General features: G+C 39.6%; 1 protein-coding gene across 1 annotated transcript; it reads left to right on the top strand.

Moving 5' to 3' along the window:
* Positions 1–2,025: 2,025 nt before the first annotated feature.
* Positions 2,026–10,564, top strand: Smp_063120.1 (putative inosine triphosphate pyrophosphatase (itpase) (inosine triphosphatase)). The gene is made up of 4 exons (XM_018798327.1): positions 2,026–2,178; positions 6,296–6,386; positions 6,435–6,627; positions 10,148–10,564. Exons 2-4 carry the CDS (start codon positions 6,300–6,302, stop codon positions 10,435–10,437), a joined length of 570 nt encoding a protein of 189 aa, XP_018653280.1. The 5' UTR covers positions 2,026–2,178; positions 6,296–6,299; the 3' UTR covers positions 10,438–10,564.
* The last annotated feature ends 162 nt before the right edge of the window (positions 10,565–10,726 follow it).

Genomic DNA, 10,726 nt, shown 5'->3' with positions numbered 1-10,726 from the left:
AGACTTCCGTCTCACGTCCAGACCTGCAGACCACATCGCCCTCGACTGCGGATGAGATTGCAGGCTCACGAGGTTCGAACGAGACTACCGTCTCACGTTCTGGTCGCCGAGTACGCTTACCCGTACGCTTTCGCGACTAACCTCATAACCAACTGCGGATACAGTATAGGAATCTGCCCCTATACTACAAGAAAGCTACACTTTTCTCTTTTTCTATCATTTTTTTTGTTTACTCCGAGCCTACGCCTCCGACCATCGCTGTTCCGGTATCGTCGACTTCAGTAAATTTTGGCGAAAGCTGGCCTGATCACCCACGCTCTAGTCAACGCACTCAGTCGATCTCTCTGGCTCCAAATACGTATGGTATACATTTGGTCCCGAACATGGTTATTCTGGTCGCATCTGGTTCCTTGGCTCAATCTGGTTTCGTCCTACGTCTGCAGCGTTTCTGGTCCGGACCTCTACGAACGCAACTTTCAGATTCTGGATACAAACCACTCTGGTGTAGCATGCTAATCCAAGCAATCAATACAGCACGTTCCTTCTGGTACCGTTCTACGTCAAAGACTTTTGGTGGCAACTCGAGGATCAACGATCACTCCCTGTTCTGCCAACGTTTTCGTCCTACAATTGCACGTTTCGCGATCAGTCCCACGAATGAAACCGCTACGTATCGAAAGTGTAAATCCTTTCTAGCGGGGGGCTCCTGTAGTGACCGGCCAGTCTCGATAAGAACACGATTGGAATAATAGAAACAATTATTATTATTGTAACCAATTGTACCAGAGATTGTTTTACTGTATTTGTTTAACTGTATCCGTTTCACTTCTTGTTCCATATACCGCCTGGTTTGGTTCGAGCTTGCTCACGCACTGCTTATTCGCTTGTACTCTTTGGCACGTCTCGGTATTATTTCGATACCACGAGATCGCCAATAAATATACTTGATCTGGACTAGTAAAGCCTTCTGGTTTACGGGCTATCAAGGGAACCAAGTCATATTTGTACGTGTAATCGAATAGTAGTGGTGATCATAGTCCGTCCACGACTCGACATCCACTACAGTTCAAACCACGTAAGGGCCGGTCGTGAGGTGTGACTTCAGCGTTAGTTGGTTCGTCACCATTCTCGTCTAACTATAGTAGGCCCCCAATCATTTCGACATAGAACATTCAACGTTGATGTTCTACAAGATCTTCACGCTTAAGAACAACGTTAATTACAGTTTCGTAATGTTCCGAAACATCACTAGTTAACATACTGTGTGATGTACCTGTTGAATTTGTGCGGTAATGCGTTCAGTATCAAATGTCGAGCACTTGCAAAGATACTGATTTTAGGGATTTATTTACCGCTACACTAAACAGGTGTCATAGCTGTTGTTTCAATTGCGCAGACATGTTACTCAAAGTAGTTACATGTCGACAATTAAGCCTATAAACCCAGTAACACCTACCTAACAGAGGACAAACGATATTGTTTTGAGACTGAAGATGACAGTCATTTACGCATAGAAACATAGTTTACAGCACGACAAACCTTCCTCCAGCATCATTATTCACTGACAGTCTACTTAAAAAACAACGATTTGATTAAGCTTACTATGACTTAGGATATCATTCCAGCATGCGATGCATGTCCTGTGTAACACAGTCAGATGTGGCAAATAAAAATTGCAGCCACAGCCAACTTCACAGTATAATCTAGTTTTTTTTGAGATAAAAAATCATACTATGAAGGGTTAAGTGACTACATGGACGTAAACATGACCATTATTCTGGTTTGTGATATATTAAGTAGGAGTGAAAACGTTGAGTATAATTCCTTCCATCTTCTACCGCATTGAAGAATGGACTTCGCGCTGAACAACAAGACTTGATATCTTAAATCTGATTGGTTCGTTTACAAGTTGTGGTCATGTCAACCGTAAATTTTGTTCTGTATATACGTACACTTATAACTGTTAGTTAAGATTTTTCACATGTGTGTGGGTCTGTGCCTTTTTTCATGATAGAAATAACAGTAAGCATGTGAAAATTTGGGGCGCGTCGGGAATATAGGATAAATCCTCGAGACTGTCCAAGAAAACTATGTCTTGACATTTAATGTTAAACTATTTCAAGGGGACCGGAAGTAGGTGTTAGTTGGTACATAATATTGAGCCCATCGGTGATTTATGTAAGTTGTCGTTGAACAGGCAAGCAATATCTTTAAGTTAAATGAGTGTATGCTTGATTATAATCAAGCAATGCAACTATAGTCGCGTTTTTAATCCAGGCATATATATATATATCATCTGCATAAATATTGAATTAGCTTTTGTATATTGTATAAAGACGATTAATGCTTCTAGATTTCTTTTGATCTTTACACTCAAGTTCTCTCTACGCGTCTAAATATTTAGTCTTTGGTGAGGATTCTCGAGTTTTCTGAGTGGTGTTCCACAACCCAATGAATGTACTACCTTTCCCACACCGTTTTCGGTTAGGTATTTGCAGGCTACACGCAGATCGAGTTGTGACCGTATATTGTGTTTTTTTCACGTCATTGGTTGCTGGGAGAGTAAAATCCAGAACTCTGGACTCTGCTGAAGACTCAAATTCTAAAGGTGCTGTATTACCTAAGCCTATAACCCTTTGTGAAGTAGTATACCCCGCTCACCAACATTCTCCAACCAGCTCTGTTCTGGGCAACCGTTCCCAGTTGTTTCCAGTTGTTATTCATTCCTCTGATGTCTGCCTCCCATTCTCGACACAATGTGTTTCTTGTTTCTCCTCTTTTCCTTTTCCCTTCAGGATTCCAAGTTAGCGCTTGCCTCGTCATGCAGTTTGGTGATTGCTTCAATGTATGTCCTGTCCACCTCCAACATCTTTTCCTAATTTCCATTCCAGCTGGAAGCTGGTTTGTTCTCTCCCACAGTAGGCTGTTGCTGATGGTATCCGATCGACGGACATTGGGTATCTTGTGTAGACAATTGTTTATAAATACCCTCACATTTTTGATAATGGTTGTAGTAGTTCTCTAAGTTTCAGTTCTGTTCAGTAAACTGTCTTAACGTTGGTATTGAAGACTGTGACTTAGATATTGGTTAACAGTTGTTTTGAGTTCTATATGTTCTTCAATTGTAGGAATGCTGTCCTTGTTTTGCCAATTCGTGCCTTTACATTTGCATCAGATCCTCCTTGTTTTTCGATGATACTTCCCAGGTACATGAAAGTCTCCACATCCTTCAGAGCTTTTTCATCATATCTGATCGAGTTGGTGTTCTTCGTGTTGTACTTGAGGATCTTGCTCCTCTTTCTGTGTATGTTGAGGCTTACTGCTTCAGAGTCTGTTGCTCCACTGACTACCTTTACCTGCATTTGTTGGTGTATGGGATAGAAGAGCTTGGTCATCTGCGAGGTCCAAATCTTCTAGTTGCATTCATGCTGTTCATTGTATTCCGTGCTTCCCCTGAAATGTGGAGGTCTTTATCACTTAATCAGCCACCAGAAGAAAGAGAAAGAGCGGGATTGATTAGCCTTGTCTGACACGGGTCTTCACTTGGAGTGGATATGTCACCTGGCCTCCATACACGACTGTGCATTGTAGTCTGTCGTAAGAATTTCGTATGATTTTGATGACCTCAGGTAGGAATGTTCCATAAGGTTCTCCTATTCATGCCTTCAAAAGCGATTTGGTCGGTTCACGACCGAGCCTTAGGGAATCCAGCTTATCCATCTCGAAGTTGGGCGTCTAATAAATCTTCCATTTGGTTCTACAACACTGTTAAAACCTTTTTTTGGTACTGATAGTAGTGTAATGTCTCTGTAGTTCTCACAATCGCTGAGATATTTTTTCCTTGGTATCTTGATGAGGTACCCTTTCCAGTGTGTTGGCACCTGCTCTTCCCTTCAAATCCTTCTGAATAGTGCGTGGGGCATCCTCGCAGTTACCTTTCTGCCTGACTTCAGTGTTTCATCTGGTATGTTGTCTGGTCCTACATCTGCTTTCCTGCTTTTGATTTGTCTGATGGCCATGCTGATTTCTATTGTTGGAGGGGGGGGTAAGAGCTTTGGGAAGGTCTGTAGGCTCTTCTTCGATGTATGGTAGGTTTAATGATGCTGGTCTATTCAAGAGTTCTTCGAAGTGCTCAACATACCTGTTCTGCTGTTCTTAAGTCTAAGTCATCAGCTTGCTTTGTTCTTGACTGGTCACTGTTTTACTATGTCTCCCTGCTAGTTTCTTCGTTGTATCACAAAGTTGTCTCATATTTTCTCTTGCAGCTTTTTCCACCGTCATTGCTAGGTCTTCCATGTATTTTTTCTTGTCAGCTCTACTTCTCTTCACTTGCCTATTTCTGTGTATTCGGCCTGCACGTTGGCTTTCTCTCCTGCTGTTTGACTGTTGTTAGTTGCTGTCTTCTTGTTCTTCCTTTCTTGAATCCTTTCCAGGGTTTCGATAGAAATCCATTCATGATGATGGTTCTCGTGGCCCGGCACGTCTTGGCACTTTGAAGTTATTGCTTCTTTGATTCCGTTTCAGTTGTTTCCCATAGTAGTTCCCTCTTCTTTGAGTAGATCTTGTAAGGCTTTGAACCTGTTGTTGAGAGCTATCTTAAATCCATTGACCCTCTGAATTTTTAGTGATGGAAATATGACCTATTCGATTTTCTGTAGTATGATCCAGTGAGACCAATGCAGCTTTGTGCATGAGTTTATGAGGAAATATAGGGCCACTTATAACCATTTCGCTGAAGGTATATAAATTTGCAGGTCTCTCACTATTCTCGTCCCTTTCTGCTTCGGTTTGGGCGACGAGGCAGTATTCCAGCACTCACACAAATCGAATTTGTGTGGCACATATGTATTTGGTGCCTCTTTGTACCAATGTTTATGTGTTTAAATGAAATAAAGTAAACCTTACTTGGTGTTGTCCATTCCGACTTTGGTGGTTAGGTCTATCAGGATGGTCAGGTCCTTCCCTGGGCACTTCTCTACGATCGATCGCAGCCTCCCACATAGCTAATCTTTATCGTCGTTGTTGCTATAATTGGTTCCCCCAAATGCCCTGGTACGGCCGAGAGTGGGGAAAGTCCGCTCTCCCTCTCGAAATCCTCTCACATGGCCAGCGAATATATAGCCTCTGCCAGGGAAGTCCTACTCACTGCCTTCTCGTGGCGGGGGTGTTGTTCACAAAAGTGAGGACGAAAAGCGAATGTCCGGCGCTTTAACCGGGTTGGTGGACAAGGCGAGTCCACCTAGGGGAGTTGGAAAACCCTGATTCCAAACCAATGGTACACATGGGCTCCAGTATCCTGAGGGAACAAATGGCGTATGAATCAATCGTTGATCACCGGCTACCATGGGACTGCATCTCCTTACGATGCTCCACTGCCTTGTGGATCAGATCTTTCGGTCAAAGGCTCGGGGTGTGTCCCCCTAAGAAAACCACCTGCTTCAGTTTGGGCACCTAGGCAGTATCACAGCCCTCACACAAATCGAATGAGATTTGTATGGTGCATATGTATCTGGTGCTTCCTTGTACCAATATTTATGTGTTTAAATAAATAAATAAATAAAATATAATTGGTGGGTGCATAGCACTGGATAACATTCATTGTGATTGCTTCCTTTGTTTTGAAGGATGCTGTGATGATTCTGGATCCATGAGATTCCCATCCTATAATTTCTTTTCGTGCTTCTTTGAACAAAACCAGTGGAACTCGTTGCGCGTTCGAATCATTTTCTTCTTAATGATCAAAGTGTAACAACACCTCTACCAAATCCAATCTTTTATGTCCAGCTTGGTTCCAATTGGTTTTTCTTATGACGAGAACCGCCAAGTTATATATCTTCATTTCTTCAGCTATTTGTCTGGTCCTTTCAGTCTCCAGCATTGTCCAGGCGTAACATGTACCCATATTAATTGTTGCCCTGGTTGTTAGATGAGGCATCGACCACGTGGCTTCCGAAGAATCTCAGCTTTCCCCATGAGACGTTATAATTTTTGTGAATGAGTATCGTTCAACCCTCAGGGCAGAATTTGAATGGTCCAAATTGTTTTTGTCTGGCTAGTGTTTTTTTTAGCAAGGTTGCTTTCTACCAGATGTGGTTTCTGACCCCATGCTAAACATTCCTCCTATATTTGGGCTTGGGCACCCAGGCAGTACCACAGCCCTCACACAAATCAAATGAGATTTGTGTGGTGCATATATATCTGATGCCCCTTTGTACCAATATTTATTTGTTTAAAAAAAGAATTATCTCACCCATTAAACAATAATTTATGCATTTCATTTTATTCTATTTTTTAGACTAATGTCGCGTCAGTTAACTTTTGTAACTGGTAATCCAAACAAATTAACTGAATTCCTTAAAATTATTGGTGAGGAATTTGCCGGAAAAGTACTTTGTCTTATTTCATAGTACGATAATATCATCATTTATTTATAGGTAAAAACAGTTGATTTAGATTTACCTGAAGTTCAAGGTAGTGTCGAAGATGTTAGTATACAAAAATGTTTATCTGCTTTTAAAATAATCAATGGACCTGTATTAATCGAAGATACAGCACTTTGTTTTAAAGCACTGAATGGAATGCCTGGACCGTTTATTAAATGGTTTTTAAAAGCGGTCGGTCCTGATGGTAATTGTTTTGTTTCATTTTTGTTAATAAACAATTTCTTTTGTGAATGATTGTAAACTGTATATACTGAGGCTTTTATATGGTGGTGCTTTGTTGTTGATTTTCATGGGTGCTATTTATTTATTTCATTTATTTGATCATATAAATATTGGTGCAAAGGGGAGCCAGAAAGATATGCGCCACACAAATCTCATTTGATTTGTGTGAGGGCTGTGATACTGCCTAGGTGCCCAAACTGAAGCAGGTGGTTTTCTTAGGGGGACACACCCGGAGCCTTTGACCTAAAGGTCTGATCCACAAGGCAGTGGAGCATCGTAAGGAGATGCAGTCCCATGGTAGCCAGTGACCAACGATTGATTCATACGCCATTTGTTCCCTCAGGATACTGGAGCCCATGTGTACCATTGGTTTGGAACGAGGGTTTTCCAACTGCCCTAGGTGTACTTTTCGTGTCCACCAACCCGGTTAAAGCGCCGGACATTCGCTTTTCGTCCTCACTTTTGTGAACAACACCCCCGCCACGAGAAGGCAGTGAGTAGGACTTCCCTGGCAGAGGCTATATATTCGCTGGCCATGTGAGAGGATTTCGAGAGGGAGAGCGGCCTCTCCCCACTCTCGGCCGTACTAGGGTATTTAGGGGCCATGGGTGCTAAGATACTCCGGTTATTAGACCAAGGAAACTGATCAAATATTTGGCTGATTTGTCAAGCACAGATTTATGTACTCATATCTGAGTCACACTATATACTCGTGTGTGAACTGATGTTACTTCCCAATTACTCTAATGGAAATATATAGAACGAAGTCCAAACATGCTATTGACGGCTTATTTTTATTTATAGGATTTATGAATTTTGGTACAGTAGAACATCAAAAAATGAGATTGTTGTGTTGTGAGGAAATAAACGAGTAAAGGGTCGTACAATTAAAGATACAGCCAAGATGGATTTTTTCCCATCTTATGGGGTTCAATTTACCTTCATTAGAATTTTAATAAAAAACTACATCAGGATGGTCTTTGGCTTTTGTTCTGAGTCATTGGCCGTTAATTTAAGGTCCTCAGACAGGGAGTCGTAATAGACTAACGCATGTCAGTTTTTATTAAGCTATTTTTCATACAATCTAAGACCTACTAGTTGAAAGTCAACTGATTTAGACAGTAAGCCACCATTCTATAGGCTTTGAGTACAGATTAAGAAATAATCATCTGTTAAGTAGTATGTTGACATTGCTTCTCATCATCATTTTATCTTCTCAAAGTAATGATTATTATTGATTCATAAGCTATTCTAAAGTTGTTTACTGTCTGCATTAATAGTTCTGGGATTTAATGGTTGGTCGTTAAGATGTCCTGAAACTTGTTTATACTTAATTACACCTACATATTTGACCACAGATGCCTTAGAAATATTGCTCACATCTGTTGGAATCACTGGGTAAGTAATAGTGAGGTTAGACACAGGGTATTGGGGAATGATGGTAAGTCAGTTGATGGTGTCATGAATCTTCATCGACTGAGATGGTTGGGCCACGTGTTACGTATGCCTGAACGCCGATTACCACGACGCGCAACGCTGACTAGTATTGGGGTTGGTTGGAAGAGAGTTAGGGCGGCCAAACTAAAACGCGGCATCAGAGCCTGAAGTCACTAGCTTCTAGTCTGAGCCATGTTGGTAAATGCATACTATTTGGTTGGGGTCCACGTGACTATCGTAACCAATGGTTGGAGACTCTATGTGACATGGCTCAGAATCGATGACAATGGTGCAGGTGTATACCCTCTTTATCTTCCCTTAAACCTTGAGATTAAAATTGCTTCATATCTGTCTTCTTTCCTATACTATGTTCTTATATACAATCTTTCTTTTATGTATTACTACCACTAAATTAACTACTTCTATGAATCCGATGTTCATCTTGTTGTGCTAACGAGGTATGGAAACTTGGACCGGTGCATATATATGCCTGGTCCTACGTTGTAGCTGACTGACTGACTGACCTACATATAGAATAATGTATGTATACAACTTCTAAACAGTTCATTGTTTCCACAATATTTAAACCTACATTGTTAGACAACAAATTATTCAGTAATGTCAATCTAAATTAATGCAACTCATTTGCCAAGTACAAGTTTATGTGCTAACCTTTGAGTCATACTTTCACTATGTGGGCTAGTGTTACTACTCAGTTGCCCACACCAAAGTAGTTAAGCTTGGTTTCGAACTTACGACTCAGTGGTTTGAGTTTGATTAGTCAACCTCTAAACCACATAAGCTATTCATGGCACAAATATAATACTGAATAAAATCATTAATAATAATAATATTAGTAGTAGATGAGTCACCATAAGACCATATTATTCGGTTTCCAGACGAATCATTTATATCACCGATACTGGTCAAAGTTTGTTATATAAGAGCATTATGAATATTTGTAGTATTTAATAAGGCTGCGTGATTATTTATTTGATATTACTCACATAGTGTTTACTATTAATCCGTATATTCAAACAAGCTCATATAAGAAATATTTTATGTGTGTATGCAATTATAATTAAGAAGCTTCGACCTCTAGTTCACATGTCGGAACATCACTTCCTTCACTTCGGTTTGAACAGCCGAGTAATATCACTAAACCTCCAAACCAAGTGACTGAATCCGTTCTTGGTAGATGAATTGCATCATATATTACGTGGTTATATGATCTCAAATGAAGGTTTAGCCCAGTATTTGCTGATTAAAGGTTTTTATTGTAAAACAGTTTGGATTCTTGAAAGTCATTTAACGAGTTGAAATCCTTTTTATGTATTTATGTTATTTAGTTAGATTAAATGCCAGCCAATGTTCCAATTATACTATACATCCACTTACCATTTGCAACAGCCCGATTTTAAATCCAGAATGACTAGAAACTAAACAAGTATGACATATTGTGATCTAATATTGATAAGTACTTAAATATTCAAGGAATCGCTTATCATTCTGAAATTACCAATACTAATAGTTCTGCTCATTTACCACGTACAGTTTTTTGATACTAATCCGACAATCTGGAACTAAACAGGTGGATTCAGTTTCAAATTTTTAAGCAAACGGCTAAAGGTCGAGTCGTTTAATCTTCTAAGACAATTCTAATAGAAAAACTCTATTTGGAAGGGGTTAAGAAAATGGATGAATCTGCTGCACTGAAGTCCATTGTAAGCCATGTGTCACCTTAGGTCACTGGTAATAAATTACAATTGTTGTGTGTACCGTAGTCAGAAAGTTTAGATTTTACTACATAGTTCAGACTAACACTCAATAACTCCATGGATTGATGACCTCCTCTTAAGTCAGGGACCGCTAACATTCACCATGACCTGTTCGTTTATTATGTACCACTGTTTGTTGTAGATACGATCACTTCTTTCCGCAGAAATATCATGAATTTAGTATCTAACTTATTATAAATATATATTCAATTTACCTTGCCATTTCTACTAATTTTATGTTCATTTCTTTTAAATATCTTGTTTCAGGACTACCTCGTATGTTGACTGACTTCAATGATTATCGTGCAGATGCTGTATGCACTTTTGCCTATTGTGATAGCCTTGAAAAACCAGTACAATTATTCACTGGTATCACACCAGGTTGTATTGTTTCACCTCGTGGACCACGTGATTTTGGATGGGATTGTATATTTCAACCGGATAACTTTAGACAAACTTATGCTGAAATGGATAAATCTATCAAAAATTCCATATCACATCGATCTAAAGCATTAGAAAAAGTGAAATCTTTTTTGTTGAATCATGAATTTCAATGAAAGCAGTAATTCTTTCTCTGTTTTGAACAAAAACGTTTATAGAAGGAATATCGATATTTTGGATTAATTATTTTATACATTTAGATTGAACTACTTTTTTATTTAAAGTAATATAGAAATATTACTGATTTTTCTTTAAACTCATTAAAGAGGATACAATGGAGAAACATCATTATTTCGTAATGAAGTTAATTGATTAGATATTTTTTTAAGAACGGCTTTTTCAACTTACTCTCTCAGACATTGTAAGCAAAGGCAAATGGTGGCTAGCAGTGGAATCCAGGACGCG

This window comes from Schistosoma mansoni, chromosome 6 (genome assembly GCF_000237925.1).
Source record: "Schistosoma mansoni strain Puerto Rico chromosome 6, complete genome".
Lineage (NCBI taxonomy): Eukaryota > Metazoa > Platyhelminthes > Trematoda > Strigeidida > Schistosomatidae > Schistosoma > Schistosoma mansoni.
This window is presented reverse-complemented; position numbering and strand designations above follow the sequence as displayed.